The 21,037-nt window shown below is 38.9% G+C and overlaps 1 protein-coding gene across 1 annotated transcript in view; it reads left to right on the forward strand.

The window, feature by feature from the left end:
* cdh13 (cadherin 13, H-cadherin (heart)) overlaps nt 1-21,037 on the forward strand; it is a 511,235-nt gene that overhangs the window by 112,366 nt on the left and 377,832 nt on the right. The window contains exon 2 of the mRNA XM_017689216.2: nt 17,876-17,996. Within this exon, the coding sequence (XP_017544705.1) occupies nt 17,876-17,996 (121 nt within the window). The remainder of the gene's footprint in view (nt 1-17,875; nt 17,997-21,037) is intronic.

The following is a 21,037-nucleotide window of genomic DNA, read 5'->3' on the forward strand; positions in this document are numbered from 1 at the left end:
TGCTTGGAGCTGGAAGGCAGTGCTTATTGCTTACACTCCGCTCCTCATTCACTGGCCCAGCAGGTGTGGTGTGTCCAGCTTCCAGATGGCAGTGCAGGCAGGTGCCCCTGCTGGCTGCCCAGATACAGGTGTTTGAGCCTGCAGTCTGATTGATTCTGCTGTGGCCAGGTGGAGGTCACTCAGGTTTCGGTCCTGTGTGCGCACTGACATTTGCCGCTGAGGGCAGGATCCGGTTTGGGCCACTGGAGCCTCTGGAGCCGCAAGAACCATTCGTCTCACCTTCTTCCACCTGCGACCGGCTGGCTGCCCACTGAGAAGGCCATCTTTTTGGCTGGCCATGAAAGGAGCTGAGGACAAGAGAGCTATGTTCTGGCCAGAGATGAGACAGAGATGTCAACATGAGGGGAGGAGAAGTTTGGACAGTATTCTGGAATTTGGCTTGTCTCGAGTAATAGATTAAACTTTATTACTTCATTAAAAAAAAAAAAAAAATCTTTGATTAAAATGTATTTTCACAGTGTATCACCTGTGATAAGTGGCTTGTTTTGCAGTTTGATAATATTTCATATTTTCCCACTGGTCTCTTTTACAGTAAGAAATAGAGCCTGAAGGACCTACATATTTGCATTTGCCTGGACCTTTTAAAAGACTGTGATTTGTTATTGTCCAATAAAGTCTTTTTTATTGTTTGGACTCTGATTCCTTGTAGATCATGTTTTGATTCTTATTCTTTGTCATCTCTGATTACAGTAGATTACTCAGTTACTAATTGAATCACTAGTGACAGCTGTAGCCAAAAGTCAGGTGTGCAACTATGCTGCCTGCTGTAGTTTTCTTTGTCTCTGCATCTTTGTCTTTCTTATAGACACAAAACCTCTGGCAACACATGTCACACGTTTTCAGGTGCTGTGGTGTCTGACAGGCAGATTTTCTCTGAACTCATATTGCCTTATTGATTTCCTCTGGAGCTGACATTTACACCAGACTCTGCCAAGTGGCTCTGGCCGCCCTCCGCCTTCATCAATGAAGTCCCTCCCTTAATCACACTCCTGGCCTGGACACCTCCTTGCGCCTGCAACGTGACTGCCATAGCGTATCCTGCTGTGCTCCTGTTAGGGCCACAGCCATCGTCTGCTGTCTTGTAGCAGACCGGATTTGTTAGCACCAGACCTGAAGATTGCTTGGTAGATATAGCAGACCTAACACAGAACTGCATTTGTGTGTAAATGTCACACCGTGCAGTGGTGATTAGGGCCATGCAATTACGACTAAAATGATAATTGTGATCATTTATCTACATTGTGAGTGGGCTTATCAGTTGACCTCTCTATGTTCTGCCCACAAATGCGCTCTGCTGGTAAAAATCCCACTCAAGCTAATAAAGAACTGCAGTTTGTAGCTGTTCATAAAAGGTCGCTACAGTGTTTGTGTAGAGTTACTTTATTACATTCAGTTTCCTTTTTAAAATGCCACACTTCTGAGCTTTACTGTGTTCCTTTAGCTAAGTAGGACAAGTTCACTGGACACCAATCAAGACACATTTAAATTCAAAATTCTGTTCACCCCTAATGTCTCTTCCAGCTACATTTTATCTTTGACATTTCTGCTGTCAGCACTGGCTTGTTCTTCAAAACAAGCTCATAGAAGTTTTTAATGAATTGAAAGTCGTTTAGTAGGCATATCTGTGGTAAGCAGCTGACATGGTGTTTAAATTTGTGATATACTAATGATAGTTCAGCAGATATGATGCAGTCTTCGTCTGTCTTGTTTTTCTTTATTAGGAATTTTGACAGACATCAGTTTGTTGAGAATTTGATGGGCTTTCATGGAAGAAACGGCATGATGTTTAACAGTAATTATGCTGACATTATGTATTCAGCATTTTGCTGATTATTCAGTATGACGCCATTCTTCTTGGAGAGAGCGCTGTGCTCTTTTGATGATTTCTTTGCGCTCATTCATTTTAGACAGACACTGATTTCTGCTAGCTCTTTTTATGATTGCCCATTGCATTAAAAAAAATCAGTGAAGCTAAATAACACAACTGGCCTAAAATTGGCAGTTGGAAGGGGTGAATGAGGGTCTGACAAACAGGCAGAGCACAACAAAATTTAATTGTTTATATTTTTAGACCAGGACAGTTTAGGAGAACACTGCAGTGCTAGATAAATGACTGTCAAAACCAGATAACCAGACACAACCTGAAAACCGGACTTTAGGCAACTGTAAGAACGTGTTTACAAAAAAGTATCATTTAAAATAATTCTAAATTGAGGGATTTTGACAGAAACAGAATAGTGTTCTACACTTTTTCATTAGGCTGAATATGATTTTTACCAGGGTTCTGTAGAGCTTTCCCAAAATCACAACAGCTGCCTCAAAAGAACGTGGACAGAGCGTGCATAGGTCAGCCGTGTTACCTTTTTCATACTGGCAACCGGTACTTACACATACTGGGAAAATATGTGATTTGCAAATAGTAGAGCGAGTGTCACATTAAGATTATCGCTATTCTAAGATGTTTTTCAGAAAGTGAGCCCATGTCCATGAACCAGTTTGGTTCTTGAGATGTAAACAGACTCGTTTGTTGTGCTTTAGTGTGAAAGGGTTCATTTTAGAGACTCAGATTTCTTTACAGTGGTGGTGATGGCAACCAGGGGTTGTCATGTCTACAACACACATAGCCATTTTGTTTACTATCCAAAGCCACCAGGGAACCTAGATGCATCTTCCGAGTTCATATACAGTATGTAATGTTGATGATGATAAAATAATGGATGTTTTTGGGGACTATTTTGCCTCACAATGCCCTGCATGTACTAGGCATGACTGGATTAGAATAAACACATCAAATACATTTTATACCAAAACTTTATCACAAAACCATCATAACACAATGTGTCAGACATCAAGTGGCATATTCATGACCATTTTATGCAATAACTTTTTGTGAGGGAGCTTTTAAAGGTAGACGTGTGGTTCCTATTCACTACTGTGAATAAATCTGAAGTTACTCTCGAACAGAGCATTTCACATCAAACCTCTCTGAATGACTCTGTTTACATCCCAAACACTTAATTATACAGAATGAAAATTGGGTGGAGTTCCTCTTTAAGCTTCCGTTTAGGTAAAGTTCCCTTTAGCAATATTTAAATGTTTAATTTCACATTTAATGTTTTGTTTACTTGAACATGTTCATGCGTTGTTTAGCAGCTTCAGCAGTCATTGTGGGGTTTTAGTACGCGCTCCAGTTATTGTGACATGACTGATATCTGATATGTAATCGAAGGAAAGTGTTTCTGTGAGCTGGAAATGTTCATTCAATGTGAGACTGTCTGATCCTTCAAGAAAAATGTACGTGATTTTCTCAACATGTCAAAGTTAATGATGGTTGCAATGGACTAATTAATAAATGATGTGCTTCTGTGAACCGTTGCCTATAGCCATAGTCATGACTGTAAGAGACAAAGGACTGAAAGTGAGCGTACTTTGTTCATGATTGCTGTGTGATGGGGAGACACTCAAAACCGGAATGTATTCATGACAAATGTCAAGTTTATACTAAGATTACAGTGGTAGAGAATGAGGTTTAAAATCAGTCAATATTGTGATATTGTTCAACAAAGACAACGCAGTGTTGATCTGCATCTGTGTGCGTGATCACCATTGGGTTTGTATTTCTTTGGATCACATTGACATGAGGGTATGATTTGCAAGCATTAAGTAAATTTCAACAGGCTACTATATTTATGTTTCTGAGTAAGAAAAAAAAAACATCTAAGCATCACTAAAGGATTCCAGTTGTCTCTCTGTGTGTGATCTGAGTACTCAATCGGATAGCATGTCACTGTGGTTGGATCAAAACCTCTCCAAAATGGTAACTTTACAGGAGAAGGAAAGAACGTACTTTAATGTACCTTTACTTTAATATACTTCTAATGTAAGTCAATGGAACCAGAATTTTTTCCAAGTCATTTTGGGTCGTTTCTGTTGGTCCATTCATCATGAAAATTACACACAATGTAAAGAACCACGGATTTTTGAAATGAAGTCCAAAACTGAAAAACAACAAAAACGGAGATACGAGGTTTTGTTCAGACAGCAGAGATATGACAAACTGTCGTTTGAGGCTGAAAACACAACCAGAGTATTTCACTTTTGTGTTTATTCAGTCAACAGTTGGTTACTGAAGGACATTACTGAACAGCTGGACTGAGCAGGGGCATCATTGGCATGCTAAACTTAGTTTGTTGCTATGGCTTATAAGCTTATTAAAATACATCATCGCAAGTGTGATAACGCTGCACACACTTCATAAAAAATATAACAGATAACCAGTCAGACCAGTCAATCAAATGAACATGATGTGCATCCTAAATAGACTATTTACCATTCAAGGAGCAACCGTGCCAGACAGGGTAGACTTCTGTGTCAGGCCCACACAGTGTAGCACTGAGTTATGCTCATGATGTTCTTCCTGTTCATACCTGATCTGAAAATATTAATAAATGCTCTAAACAGTCATTTTCTTTGCATATGCTTCATTAATATATAGTATATTAAAACACTGTCCAAGTAGAGTTGGAAAAATTCTAATGACAACGATAGCACAAACTAAGTAAAATAAGTTTTTGCAGAATAAACAGAGTTAATAGAGTTAAATGCTAAAAAAACACAACATCCCTGGTTGGTATAGTGTAGTGGTTAACACCTTTGCCTTCTACGCTGTAGACTAGGGTTCAATCCCCCACCTGTGTAAGCAACCTACACCATACCAGTAAGAGTCCTTGGGCAAGATTCCTAACTTCACCTACTTGTAAGTTAACCCAATAAGTTGACAGCTCCTTCAACAGTTGAGGTGACACAATGTGCCTCATCAGTTAAATAATGAATAAGATGCATGCTCAAAAAACAGCTTAAGATCATCACACGATAATAAATTGCTGGGTTGCTTTATCCATTTTGTCTTTGAGTATATCAAAGATAATATTTTGCAATCTCCATCTTCTAATCATTCCTAGACACTTCCAATAAGCTTGGCTCCTATTCATAGCGCGTGTGACATTCTATAAATAAGATATTCTAGCTGAAGGAACTTCTAGCTACAGGGCTTCTTCTTTGCCATCACTGTTCTTGCCTACTTTCATCCTCCCACGGTAGGTTTGAGGTTGGACAGTGTAATGAGGAGATTAGACAGAGTGTGACACAGAGCAGGATTACAGCATTCGAGACCCTGATAGCTCTTTCTTCATACTGCCGTACCAAAGGATGGGTAGGGGGAGTAACGTTGTTGATTTCAGAGTTTCAGTGGGGAGAAATAAAAGAGGAATTACTGTTACACTGAGCCCCAGCTCTTCAGATCCCAGCCCATACCAGGGGAGTTCAAATCCAGCTATCGCCGCACACAGAATTCCTAACGAGCCCATAGTGTGTGCATGAATTAGGCTGCCGGCCTTGGAGGAGCATCTGGTAAAATGAATGAATGCACTGTGTTCTGTTAGCGGTGTGGACAGGCACCATTTTAATCCAGCCATAATATTCAGCCTACGTTTGGATCATTAATACATCAGGGTGTCACTTAGGGCTTATGGCTGACTTTATAGGTGCAGACAGCAGATGAGTATGAACTCCAGTTCCCCTCAGCCAGACAAAGGCAAAAAAGCTCTCACTCTCTTAGCGGGTGGTGCTAGAGCTCATAACCTGGCTTTATCTCTCGGCTGGGCCTCGTAAAGCTCACTGCCAAAGGACTGACTGTCCACCATATTCACCTTCCTCTTTTCTCCTCTTGCTTTCTTTAGTTCCTGTCTTTGCTTCTACACTCCTGTGGAGCAACACTATAGAAGAACCACTTTTGATTCCCTTAAGAACCTTTCAGCGGATAGCTCTTTAAGGAATCATGGAAGGCTCCAAATAAATAAAATAAGCAGTATGAAGAATGTTTTACAAGTTCAAAGGACATATTTCACTATTTTTTTTACTGATATTTAAACCCTACTGAACCCACTGTATCATTGGTGATGCAATAGGAGACTTTCACTTTAACTCAATCTAGAGTATTTTGAACATTTTGAACGTGTCCACACTGGGCAAAGGACAAAGGATAAGCATGTGGAATCAGAGCTTTGTGTGCCATTGTGTTTTCTTTCATTGTATAAAAGAAGCACAGTGCTGCTTTGATTAATGGATGTATTTATATTAATGGATTAAGGGTTTATTATTAATCTGTATCATCACAGTGACAATATAAAGCGAGGCATGTTTCTGTTCATATGTTTGCTTGTTCAAAATAGAAACGAACTAATTAGAAATCATTGACTTTTCAGCTTTATTAGATCATGTTCATTAGTATGGCGACATCACTGAGCAATCATGTTGTTAATGGAGAAGTGTTGATTTTTTTTTTTTTCACAGATCGTCACTTTCTGCATAATTAAATTCTTAAAATGTTAACAAAGCTATTCAGAGTGGTTTATTCTAAAATGCTCCATCCTCAAGAAACGTACAGAGAAAAGGAATCAAGGATCTTTGTCCACAACACAACAGCATTAGCCATTTTATTTACCACCTGAACATGTCTTCTGGGTTTTGATGATGGGAAAATAGTCTAAATCTGAAAATGTTCTCTTCAGGTACTATTTTGCCTTATAACGCCCTGAATGTACCTTTACACCACTAGTGGGATTAAAAATAGGGTTTAGGCCAAAACCTTGTCTGCCTGTCTCAAGCATCAGGCAGTGTACCCGTAACCATTTCAGGTTGTACGTCCCTTAAAAAGGTGGTTCCTTCAAGTGTTCTTTGTTAAAGTGTTGTTTATTCTCAGTTGTGTAGGCGGGGAGACGAAAGCTCTGTAGACACATCTGGATTTAAACATGACCAACTTTATTTCAAATGAATAAGATAGTGTTGAAGCCCTGTGAGAGTCCCGAAGGCCGAATAGGGGATCCCCCCTTGTAAAAGCTGTCTCTGCTCTTATATGGTGAATGTACGCACATACATAATATGGTTAGAGACACACACACATCCATACATTCCCATAAGGAAACATCTGGAAAAGCTTATTCTAACGCAATCAGATACCCCCGGCAAACACTGTTCTCATAACATTGGCATGCTTATTCTATACATTAGCTCCCTCTCTTGAAGGAGGGGGCGAAAGAGGCCCTCAACAGAAAGAGACACCTCAAAAGTAACCATAAATATTTAAAGAACCCTTTTGCATGTTTAAAAGGTACTTTGCATTATTTAAGGGTTCTTCAGATTAGAGAATGTGTTGTGTTTCTATATAGAACCTTTTAGGAAAGGGTTCTGTATAGAACCAAAATTGTTCTTCTAATGCAACAAGCTTGATATTGTAACCATGGAAGAAAATGTTCTATATAAAACCATCTGAAGCACATTCTGCATCCATCTGAAGATTCTTTTCATGTTGCAAAGAACCCTTGAATCATACAAAGTGTTTTTGAGTGTTCACGGTTCTATATAGAACCCTTGAAGAAGCATCTTTTAAAGGCATTTAACTCTTTTGATGTCTGGTTCCTATCACCACCTCTGTAAACAGTTCTGGTAAACAACTTTTTAATAGAATGACTTTTACTGAATTACTTTTACGTCTTACACAGACATTTTGAAAAATCAGTGGATTTCCCCTGTTGTTGTTTGTTTTTTCTTTGCTTTCTCTGTCTCTCTCGCTGGGTGATATACCATTTCTCCTGCTCCTTGTATCTATTTCATCATGTCCCTTGTGCCTCAGCAACTCTTGCTGCTTTTTCATCCCTCAGTCCCAGCAGCAAGAGTCAACAAGGGCAGCTCATTATGGCTCGTGAAAGTGCATTTAAATGTATCAGTGAAGGGCAACGGGGCATTTTGCCATTTTCTCACCCCTGGTCTCCCAATCACGCTCTATCGGTATCCCCCTCCCCGCTCCTGCTTAATGAAGATCTCACGCGGAGTGAAATTATTACAAACTAATGAAGTCACCACAGCTGTGTCCAGGGAAAATGATATGGTGACCGACTTGCAAATAAATTAATTACTATCTGCAGGTCAGAAGAAAGAAGGAGGAAAGCTAGTGCTCCTCAGGGAAAGAAGGGATGGTGTGCAAGAGGGGCAAGTGAGGCTGACAGCAGGTGGTTCCCTCTCTGGATGTTGTTCTACCCACGAGCAGCCTCGCAGCTGAGATGAAAACACGCCTTCATAATGCCCATGTGCTCGCCTTTCTTCCAACACTTCAAACAAGGACACGCATCTCTCAGGGCTCAGGCACGCACACACACACACACACACACACACCTCATTCACCTTTTACATTCTTCTTCTTGTCACCCATCCATGATTCCTTGCTCACTTGTTCTTTCTACCTCTCTCACTTTGTCTCCGAGCACATTTCTGCATAAATAGTCTTATTTTTAAAATAGAGCGATGACTCATATTCGAGTGACGTGTGATGGACGTTACTTAGATTTTATGATGATAAAGACGCCTTTGATCAGTGAGTAAACTCATTTATGTCAGCATGGTCTAATCTTTGCTTTTCTTTTTCCTCTAACTGGCAGTGTATTCTTCACTGCACACTGGTGTTTGTGTGAATTCCATTAATTTCCTGATAGAATAGAATACAGAGTCTCTTTATTGGTTGATTGTATTACAACACTGGCTTTGTCATACTTCCAGTCTCCCTTTGTAAAAGACACAGAGAGATAGACAGGCTTGAGAGGAAGCTGGGGTTAGAGCACAGGGTTAGCCATTTATATAGAGTCCGTGGGGCAGTTAGGGGTTAAAGGCCTCATTCAACAGATCAACAATGGTAGCACAGTATCGTGGTACTGTTAGTACAGTGGTACTCAGGCTATGGGTGCACTCACATCAACCCCCACTATTCCGGACGTTTGAACTCATAACACACCAGTTGTTGGCAGAGATGTTGAACAAGGTCCTTTTTCTTTCCCTCTCATACACAACCCCTCTTTCAGGTTTCTACCCACAATGCAGCAACTCATGCAGTACAGGTTTTGCCCCCAATACATTCCAATATGTTAGTGTCATCAATTTAGTGCCATTTTGTGTTCAGATTTCAATAGTATTTTTGCGTGAGAAGCATAAGCTTTGCTTATCACCATCTGCCAACTAGGTTTGCTCTACAGCTACCAATAAAGTGCTGCAGGAAAGCTGAATGCACTCAGAATTTACTGCCCAGTCCTGTGTATGTGACTTACTAAACAGTGACAATTAGCTAACATATGCCAATTGTGGTCTCTTGTGATTCCAGCTTACTCACATCACTCCTCTAACACCACTTGTTTCACCTGTCTTCTTTATACGTCTGCTTATGTCCCATGGAATCACACTGACCTATCCCATCAGGCTGGCTTTTATAGATTAAGTTGGGAAAGTTTATTTATTTATTTATTTATTTTTTTTTTTTTTTTACTGTTAAACGCAGTCTCATTTCTTATTTTTACCCCTACCCATTTTGAGTGTCACCTTGCCCCTTGGAGCTGACTTACAAGGAGTAGTGGTTGAAGTCTTCCCCAATGAAATGGGACAACCCTCAAATAAAATATAACGTTCCCTCATTAACAGGCTTCTAGCAGAGCTCTGTAGGCAACCCTGCCAGTTGCCAGTCTGCGGTGATAGCAGAGGACGGTGAAGTTCAGCAATGTCACTGCTGGTCTTTAGTTAATTTAGAGCCTCATATGCTTTCAAAGAGGGGGGATGCGATAATTATTTATTATCGCCCACCCCTAATGCTTTGGTGATGTGAAGCTGAAGTCATCTATTTGCCAGCTTATCGTTATCATTTTTCTGTTTCAGCTTAAATAGAGCAGCAGTTACATTCAGGCGCTTCAGGCATCGGTACTGCTTGGACTATTTAAGGCAGAACAGGAAATATCGCTAGCTAGCTACTAAGACGTCAACATACTATTAGCGAGTTATTTGACGAAAAGCACCATCAACATAAAACTAGATAATACAGTGGTTATTGTCATTTTTAATAAAGAACATAAGTAGGTTTCTTTGATCTCTTGCACAGCCCGTTCTTTTATAGTAAACTTTTTATTGGGACACAAAAGGCCTTATGTTGATTAAAGTAACATGTCCATGTGTCAAAATGAAGCAGCAATAATACTGGCAGAGTTGCAGATCTACAGTACTGCCTTAGTCTATGCCATTGTGGCAGTGCAGCATAGGCATACATTCAGACCGGAATTTACTTGATCAAAAAGGTAGTTCATGATAAAAATCTGCAGTTTCTGGACTTTGTTAGATCGTTTTCTTACCATTGATATTTTGCCACACTTAACCCTTTAGAACAGTCTGTATCACTGGTGAGATAAAATACCATGCTATCTTTAAAGCATCACTGCCCCTCAGCAGTGTGAGCTGGAGAGATTCACTTTTTCCTCTTGAAACTAGAGAAGTAGCACGAAATTGCATGTAAACTTACAGCTTTTATCTCTGGAAAATGTGTACCTTTTCCAGTGGCTTCAGCATGATGCTTGTTCAGTTGTTTTCATCAGCTGTGAAGTCATGCGATGTGTAATCCACATTCTACATAACCTAAGAAAAAGAAAAGTAAAACTTTTTCAATAGCTATTTTTTGAAGTGTTGTGCTGTTTTTTGTAGTGTGGTTTATGGGCTAATTCATGAGCATGGTCTGTAGACATATTTATTGACTGCCACGTTTCATTAGCTTGGGTTGTGCTGAATCTGAATATGCAACTCTTTATGGTTCTGTCAAAAACACAAAATAAAAGTGCAAAACCAATAAAATTTTGTAGGACAGCTGCTGCACTTGGAGAGCACTGACTGTCCATTTCTCTGCATATGATGCACATTATTGACTAATTGTAGCCTGTTGCTTATGTAACTTTGTTCAAAATCAGAATAACCCTGCAGGTTAAGAGGTTAGCCATTCCACTTCCAAGTACTGGTGTGCCAGGATGTGTCCTTCGGCTCAGGCCAAGATTTAGAACTTTCTTAGTGCCACTGGAGAGCCCTCTTTCGTCTTTCATTCCATTTTTTCCACCTTATCTCCCATGAAATAACACTTTCTAAATGTTAACATTCTCCTACTGTCTTGAGAGAGTATTCATGTAGCCGGATCATGATGATATCGTCTCTGTATCTTTTTTCCTGTGAGAATGTGAAACATGGTCGGAATGTTTTTCACTATCCTGATTTAAGAGATTTCACTGTCGTGCTGTCTTGTTTACTTCATGCCAATATGATCTGTGTCCTGCTGAGACAGACTCATGAGTGTTTCCCCTGGTTGGGACTTATGTGGAGTACATGTCTCGATTTTATTGACTGAGTTCATTACTAATAAGACTTGTTTGTCAGAGAGCTTGGCTTGAGCTGAAAGCACACATTCTGGCATTCTAGTAGTTAACAATAAAACGTTTAACCTTTTTACCTGCAGATTGATTATTCTTCTCTTAATATATTGTTAACTACTATGAATTATTAAGTTTTTACTGTAAAACTAATTTGTTATATATATATATATATATATATATATATATATATATATATATATATATATATGAGAAGTGGGGTTAAAATGTGGGACCACATAAATGCCCTTGAAGTTTTAGGGGTGTAAAATAGGATAGTAGGTACACAGTCTGCAACTTTATTTTCTTTTTTCTTTAATTTTTAAGTTGTTTTACCCAAGAGGTCATCTTCATCAGGGGTGATAAAAAGTGCTTGATGTAATGCAGCATTAATAATTTCTGTGCCAGTGGAGACACCGCATTTGTGTTTATAATAGTGATTAAAATTTCTGCAAATATTTTGAACTCAATCTAATAAATGATGCAATCTAATAAAATAAAATTTCAAATATAAAACACAAACTTCTAGATCTGAAAGCAGCTGTCTGAGCTTCAAAGCCATTATAAAATATGTGATATACGCATGTGTATCAGTACGGTACAACAGAATCAGAACTTTATTTTGAGAAATATGTTACATTACACAGAATTTATCTTGATGAGTGCACACGTATGAAATGTAGCATAATGAATGGACCAGAAAAGCACACAAACTATTAAGAAATGTTTAACTAAAGGACAAATTAAATAAGAATACAGTAAACTGAATAGAGAATAAGAATAAAAAACAGCCCATGTGTAAAGGAGCTTTAAGAGATTTATATACGCATGCAGATATGAATGCCTGTATAAATACTAGTCCATCACTGTAGTTGTGCTGTTGTCTCGAAAAAGTGGTCCTGAATGCCACTATTTTTAGCTGCTTGCTTCGTTTTTCAGTAGGCCTCTTTAACGGAGCCAATGGCATACTGCCCCCTTATGTTTATAAGTCAAAAACATTCCTCAACTTGTATGATAAAACCAGTTATTCGAATGGGCATTGCGTATTTGAAATAAAATAAATCTATATTGAAACATTTTACATCAAAACAGTTCTCTCTTGATGACTGGTTATTTGATTAATCATTTAAATTCCTAATTTGTAGAAGAGGACATCCTTTATTATTTTAGAAATCATAATGTTGCTGTCTTGTTTTGCATGAAGAAAGTAACACAGAAAAATGATATTTTTGCAATGTTTTTGTCATTTTTACATGCACTCAATAATCTGATTACAATCTGATTTCTGCAGTTATCTGATTATTCAAAAGGTCATGTAAACAGCATACGCTGATTTCTTAGACCGGAGTAAGGTCAAGAAATCTGATAAATAGAGCTGGATTTTAGCTCAGTAATCAGATATCTCAGTGGCATACATGCCTCTTACTCTGATTTCTTTCGGATTTCTCAGTCTGTGCATGTGCAAAAAACAGATGGCGGTCCCAGAAATAAGCAAGCAGCGTTGCCTCAAGACAGCAGAGAGATGCTAAAACTAACTACATGCTTGAGGACATGAAGGATTTAAATATTCTTCATCTTGTAGAGGATGTACGTTCATAGTTTCAGGTAAAGTGGTGCTTTATGTTTTTAAGAAAAAAAGACATGTCATAAAGTCTGACTCATGTAGACGCGGAGTTTCCCCATTATGTGATTACTTAAGCGCATGTAAACACGTTGATTGCATTACTGACAAAATCTGATTTTCTGGAGTTGTCGGATTCTTAAGTTCATGTGAACTCTCAAAGTTGAACTTGTCAATACAGACCTAAGGCAAATTTAAATATAATGCACTACATTTACTTTCTATGTAATTACCTTTGTAATTGTATACAAGTATATAGTATAGAACAAACTACATAATTCCTCACATCTAGTGGTTAACAGTCAGATTGGAGCATGCTAGTGAATGACAGCCTGGCAGTAGCACTGTAAACACTTGTAGAATTTCCAGCCGGTTTATGACTGATTCTACTTTTAGATTGGGTCTCCTTAAGGCTGTCCTGCCCCTGTCCTCCCTGGTATGCCTCTCTCTCTCTCTCTCTCTCTCTCTCTCTCTCTCATCCTCTCCCATATGCTTCTTCTAATTGAGAGTGAGGCACAGCAGCTGCGCTAGAGCAAGATGGAAATGTGCAGGCAGACTGGCAGCTGGCAGCCCACACGAACATTAACCAGACTCGTTCGTTCTTCTGCGGCTCCACTCAGCTTTTCCTCCAAATCAAACCAGCACTTTGACAGGCTGGACTGATCTCTTAATTGCATTGAACGTTTGGTTCAATACCAACTAAAAGGACTCCAGTGAGCTGCAGAACAAGTGTAGTAGGCATCACAGCAGGGAAAGAAAAGCCAGAAGAGCATGCTTTGGTTTCATTAATCCATATTACACATTAGCTTTGTTAATCATATTCATGCAAGTCTTGTCTAGTAATAATTTATTCTAATTCCTAATACACTGAATAATGCATATGGTGAAAATCACAAGCGCATGTGACTTATATATGGCAGAAGCTCTGACTGTACCTGTGGAATTCTGTGTCAGTTCCTGCGTTTTTTATTGTGAATATGAATATATATTAGGAGTTCTGGCTTTCAGTAGCCATTTCCGGCTCAGGCAGAGCTTGCATGGCATTATAAAACTGTGATTGAATGAAGAAGCTGATGGTAGTACAAGGTCGTATATTCAGCAGCACTTGAGTCATTGTCAGAGAGAATCTGTGGCTTCCCTCTGGCTGAAATGGTGATTGATGGAGGACAAAAACAGGTGTGAAGGAGTAATAATGGCACCAGAAGCAAAAGAGAGAGTGACAGTAAGATGGACAGATATGTTTGCCATGCCTGGAGGGCTCTCACAAAGCCAGCAACAGTCTTATCTTCCAACTTATCTCCCTCTGACATCGTCCAGAAAGCCCTGGCTTTTATCCCCTGGCTTTTAAAGGCCAGATGATTAGCTTTAATTTTTAATGAAGAGCAGCAGCACTTTGCTGAAGGGAAGACAACCACAAATTGATATAATTGATCTGAAGAGCAACCCTATGTTTTTGCTTCCTGTAAAAACTGCATTCTCTCTTTGTGAGGAGCAGAGAAAATGACCATACTAAATTGTTTTAATTACAACCAGCTACCACAGGTCTGCCTGGCTCTTATAGTATTATGTCGAAAAAGCTTTTTACTATTACTCAACCACTAACAAAAACTCCAGGGGAACCTCTTGTTCAGGTCATCGCTGAAAGACACTCTAGCAACAAATTGCACAAATCATGAGTAAAGTGTGTGTTCATCTTCTCCTCGCTCACTTCTCCAGTCAGGAAGACCATAGAGATATACAGTCTGATTAATGTACCCCTTCACACAGGCTCCTAGTGCTGTAGACACCCGCGTCTACACTTTAAGTGAAAGCACCTTATTAAACCAAATGCTCTAGTGCAGGGGTTGTCAGACTCCCCAGTGCCCCCCCAAACAGTCCACATTTTTACTTCCATCCTTTAAAGTAAGTTGAGAACCCTGAGGACCGGTTCGAGAAACATTGCTTTAGAGCAGGGGTCGCAACATGCAGCTCTATAACAGCTCCACATAAGAATTAGATTATTAGGTGAGAATAAATAATCCTCATTTGCGGTAAAATAAAGCTCTGCTGTTCCTACTAACACCGTTTTTACAGTAAGTGGTCTTAAACGCTGAAGTTAATGTAGCTTAAAACTGCTAATTCACCAACCTTCAACCCTAAAGTTTGGTGAGTTTGGTGAGTTCGCTAAGTACTTTTCACGTAGCACAGACAGTCTCACCTGGCTACATAGTTGCTAATGAAAAGGCAAAGAGAAAGATTTAAGACGAACATTGATCATTTGGAGATGAATGGTCTTATTTGAATGTGTAAGTACTCCAGTTAATTTCCTGATAGCTAAATTTAATCTGCAAAGAGAAACTGTCAAACATTTAAAAACTTTCGAAGACATTTTCAAAATAAAAATTCTACTTTTGAGGAATAGTATATTGCTGGAGATGCGAGAAAAGCGGGTATTGTTGAACTAAAGCTTAAATCTGAGCAAATTAAGGTTTTTCTTTTGTTTGTTTTAACCTATGCTAGTACATTAGTACATACGGGGACATATTTACAGCCAAAATGTTGGGATGGGCATATAATGTGACTCCCAAGGAGCCCTGTGCTAGAGCACGGCACAAACTGCCTTATGTTGGTTAAGGTGATACTTCAAATGTGTCAGAAGGAGATTTGCTGCTCCATGTCTGTAAACCTGAATGTTGAATTGTATTCATTCTATTAAGTGAAGAACATTTAACTGGTACATTTTAATTTAGTGGTGCCCTATTTGTGGTTTTAAATAGAAAGAACCATCCATTAACTGGCACTTGAATGACATGAGTTTGAATGGTAGGACACCCAGGGCTCGATTTGGAGGGGTATGCAATGGGACGCCATTGTCCTGTTTAAAAACATTAATGAAATTCCCCTTTCCATTATCTTTGGATTGATATATCATGTCTGTCATCAATATTTAGTGTTGTCCATATATGAGATGTACACAGGAGTGTTTGGTACAGCATCCTCCATATTGAATGATAGAAATACTCATTTTTTTATTAAAAAAAACATAACCATAGTTAACCAGTAAAAGAAGTGTAGAGTTTTTAGGTTGTAATCTTAGGGGGTTATCTTAAAGGAATGGTTTTGCCAAAAATCTAATGTACACAATTTTCCATAACTCCTGATGTGGTTGATCAATCAAGATTGCTTCTTTAGTTTTTCTCTGGAGCTATGCGGCTAACGTTGCAAACACTCGAAGACAATGATCACCCAAATCTTCGCTGTGAATTCATCCACAAAACTTCTCTCCACGCACTCAAACCACATCTAGGTGTTCATTAAGGTCTTGTAGATGTGTATGACTTGGCGAAATGAATGCGGCTTGTGAAAAGGTTCGGAGTGTGTTGAGCTGATCGAGTTCATCTAAGTTAAGTGCAAAACTGTGGAAATTAGATTTTCGTCGAGGCTTCACTGCAATATTCAATTAAATTAAAGGTAAAAATATAATAATCTCCAGAATGAGGACTGCTAAGAAAGTGTCATATTACTGCTGGCAGTTTTGCTAACGCTACAATATGTGTTAGCAACATGTCTAAATGTTGTTCTATGTTCTAAATGTTGGCACTTGCAATAGAGACTTCTGCTGGTTAAAGAACTAACATGTGAAGACATACTATTAAATGATCTGGAATTGCATATAGTGAGCAATTAAGTAGCTTTTGCAGTTTTCTGGAGGACAGGTGGCTGCATTAGCTGTTGCTGTGTATTTGACCAGAGACTACGTAATGGCTCAGAGCCTTAAAGGGGATGTGACTGACCCTGATGCCAAATGATGACAGCAGAGCTAATGAAAAAGGTTCGATTTGATCTTGAAATATTTTCTGTCTTAAAGTGCATACACTTAAGACAACTGTAATAAAGTGTGATCTTCTTATAAAAACTCTTTATAAATGATTTATAAAGGATTATAACACATTTTCCTGAGCTAAGTGTTAGGTTTGAATACATTTTATGGGTATTTCTTATTTTGACAGTGACCTGTGTTCATGTTTGCAATTGGTTGTGTCCTCTGATTAAACTGGCACAAACGCACAAAATCAGTGCAGTCCCTTGATATGGGTGCTTCTTATCACTTTGTGGCTAATTGTTTGTGTCTTTTGAAGTACTTTATGCATGTTTACAGCGCATAATTCTGCCTCAGTCTCTGCTGTTGTTGATGGACGCAGTGCAGCAGTTAATGAACAAGTGCAGGCGTACATTCAGACTGGGATTCAAATCATTAACAGCTTATTTTAGATGTCAGAAACATTTGTTCCGTTAGAGTAATAAAACGGAATCACTGAAGTCTGCAGCAGTAGTTTGCTTGCTCAAAGGGGTAGTTCCTGACAAAAATCAACTATTTTAAAATGATTTTCATGCTTATTTAATATAAGCATGATAGCTGCATGTAGCTGGCTTAACAGTAATACTTACACTAATACTTAATACGCATATGATGTTAAATGATAACAGTAAATTTAAAGAGAAATTAAAAAAGAGAAATGAAAAAGAATTCATGTGTGAAAAAGTGTTGAATGTGCTCTTCTGAACAAATTCAGACAAGCTAGATAAATGACCAGCTTACAGAACTGTACATGCACAAATAGGCCCCAACCCAGGGCTCGAACCCATGCCCTGTCACATGCATATGATCATTTTAAAGAATGTGCTTTTCTTTATACGTTAGTGGGCAGACTGTGGTTCATGTTTCTGATTTGGCCAATGAAGCTTTTATTTTTGGCTGCCCTGAGAAAAACAAATGCACTCTCTAGTCTCTCTAGATATAAGAGCTTGCAGTATGCTGTTAAATTCAGTTTAGTTAACATTAATGTTGTCTTTTTTCCCCTCTGCCCACAAACTGTCTGTGCACTGGCCTAATGTACATGGAAAGTAGTCACTAGCATTTATATTGCTTCCTTTTCCTCAGATCGTGTGCACTGGAGCTCAGGAGGAGGCGGAGGAGGCAGCATGTTCACCTGGCTTTCAGGTAAAGCAGTACCATGTGGAGTATGATGGAGGCTTTCTCAAAGATCAACCTCTTCTGCAAGGTAGGGCACCTGCTTCCTCACAGTCAATTACCAAGTCCATTTGCTAAAACTAAATTGTGAGATTAACATTCGAGAGCACACACACGCACTGAGTTCAGTGTCAACAGTGTTTGATGTGGTATATCTCCAGGGTCTTGGCAAAAGGTGACTGTGAGTGGGCTGCTTTTTCAGCTTGAATCTCTCATTATCATTCGTGCATACTTTTTTGGATTATCTCCCCACCTTTTATTATAAAACAGGAAATAAAAGCCGCCGTGTCCAAACAAAACAACAAAATATTTGAGTGCTCATAAATTATTCTCCTTGATTTGCGTGATGTTTACAAAAGCTTCGGTTGCGTCTCTCATCACGCGTCTGCTGAGGGTAACAGCAGCCACAGGGATGAAACTTCCTGCTCTTTGACAAAGTCCCCAGAGTAACACGCGTCTCAGTCTGCCTGGTGTGGAGCAGATCACACCTGCTCCATGCTTTCTGCTTCTGCCTACCGCACACTCTTCAACACTGTACTTCATTATGCATTAAGCAAGGTGTAAAAATGTATCTGATTATTTATGCTGATGACAGATGAGTTTAAGTTTGCTGTTGGACTGTAGGACTGATCATAATTAAAGAAGGCACAGTATTTTGACTGATACCAGTCCAATATATATGTATATTTTTTAAAATGAATTCTCTAAAAGGAGATTTTATTGAAGCACTTTATTTAAGACAAGACTACAGTCTAAGCAGTTGATACTCAGTTGCCCTGCCGAACACGTTCATATATAGAGGATAGATTTGAAAGGTTTTGTTGCAAAACACAATAATACCAAGACCAAGAATTTCAAACATTTTTTATATATGATATGCATTGTTGAGAGCGGACTTCACAAATACAAGAAGAATCAATGCAGTATTATGATTAATACCACCTTTATAGAAATAAAAATGTGTTTTCTATTATCAGCTATTTTTTTTTTTTAAAAACTCATTAAATCAAAAAAAATAAAAGACATACAGCATTTTGGAAAAAAACTCTTCATTTCTTACTGGATAGGATCACACATAAATTGGGCGGGAGGCAATAGGATAGGATCAGATTCATTACTTTCCCCCTTTGATATCCAATCCAGCATTTTCTGCTGATATCTGCCCAATACTCCAATACCTAGTACTGAATGGGTGCCAGCTCTAATTGTAATCAACCATAATATTCAGTAAAGGTATGCAGCCATTTTTTGCTCCAAAGTAAAATCCTTAGGTCTTTTTCAAATGTAAAAATCTAAAATAAAGCTTGATGTTTTGTTTTTTATTGTCTATATCCCACTGCCCTGTAAATTTACATTTACAGCATTTGTATGCAGAGCGACTTTTTGATATTTGATAACTTTTTTTACACAGATAGGAGAAGGTAGAGTTAGGTGTCTTTCCCAAGAACCCTTATTGGTATAGTGTAGGGTGTTTGCCCAGGTGGGGATTGAATCCCAGCCTACAGCGTGGAAGGCACTTCCCACTGTGCTATTCCAACCACAATGTGGTAGTTCCTCACATTTGTGTGTTCATTGTTTTTAAAATAATATTTTATAGTAACTGTGGCAAAATCGATGATCATATCACATGAAGATATCATGATATTCATAAACATCAACCACCTTACCGCACTCTCAGGCAACAAACTGAGAGATGAAAGCTCATAACAGGTAATTACACAATGAACATGAGACTCCCGTGTTTCTCAAAGACAAACAACACCTTGAGAGTTCATATATTAATGAATGATTCAGATCAGTCCCAAAAGGAGTCAGTCAGCAACACGTGGCTGAAGAATTGGTCACTCAGTGTAAGACAGCTTCATGTTTTTATTTGACAATGAATAAAACTGTATTATCTTATTATTGGTTTTTTTATGCAGTATAGACCTGCAGAGAATGTTGGGACACTAGCAATTGACATAGCAGTTCAAGTTACCGTGAAACAACATTGTTTAAGTAGCGCAGTCTGTTTTATACAGTGCATCTTGGTTTATCACAGGACCATATTCTGGATCTTAAATATTAAACATTCCAACTCTGCCCCTATATTATCCCAAACACCTGTTAATTGTTGTGTAAATTTTGCTTTTTGATTTGTTTTTGGCCTTTTCGTTTAATTCTTCAAGAATGCCTCGTTACTTCCTCCAATTTGTGACTTTGTTTTTGACTTGTCTTTGATTTTTGACTTGCCTTTATTTGTTAATGACTGGTGGTAAATGGATGCCAAGAGCTACAGAATGAAGAGCCGGTCTGGCGCTGAAAGAGCAGACTCCTCTTTGTGAGCTAAGCTAATTGATGTAATTCACTGAAAAGTGCCAGAATGCCCATCACTACAAGCAGAATGAGTTCCAGGAGAAGGCAATGGGATTGGCCTATGGATTCAACCAAATGAAACCAAATTTATATTTTATACTGGAGCCAATCAATGACTCCCCTACTGTATCTTCAAGATCACTGTCAATCTCTGATTCTCCTAAGCAGTGAATATATCAGTGAAAGTATGATCTGATGCACGCGAGTTGTTCTGCGGTGGCCACCCTGTGAAGCCACACTGTACGGTCACAGTGTTGGAACAGTCTGCGCCTCACAACTGTCACAACTCATTGGGCTGCAGCTCCACTGAGATTCTCAGTAATGTCTGAGAATTTCAGTGCATTTCAGCCTCCTCTGGGATCGGTAGTAATGTCTTGCTGGTGCAGAACTGGGTTCCCAGTGGGACTCTAGCTTTGTTGCCAGAATTTCTTTCGCCTCTTCAGAAAGCAACAGCCATGTCAACAGGTTGCACAACAAAGCAGAGAAAAACGGATCTCCATTGTCAGTTGAAAAAGGACTGCAAGAAAATAATTTGCATGATTTTCTATTATGTGGGTGAGTTATTGTTCACGACTGTTGACATACTGTTGATCTGTGTGGTGATTTTGAATGCTGTAATTATATGGAACCTTTTGGCCTGCTTAGTTACCGCAGCAGTAGATGTAGACTTAAATGGTATAATTGTACCCTGAGAGGACAGTGCAGCCTGACAGTAGA

This window comes from Pygocentrus nattereri, chromosome 7 (genome assembly GCF_015220715.1).
Source record: "Pygocentrus nattereri isolate fPygNat1 chromosome 7, fPygNat1.pri, whole genome shotgun sequence".
Taxonomy (NCBI): Eukaryota; Metazoa; Chordata; class Actinopteri; order Characiformes; family Serrasalmidae; genus Pygocentrus; species Pygocentrus nattereri.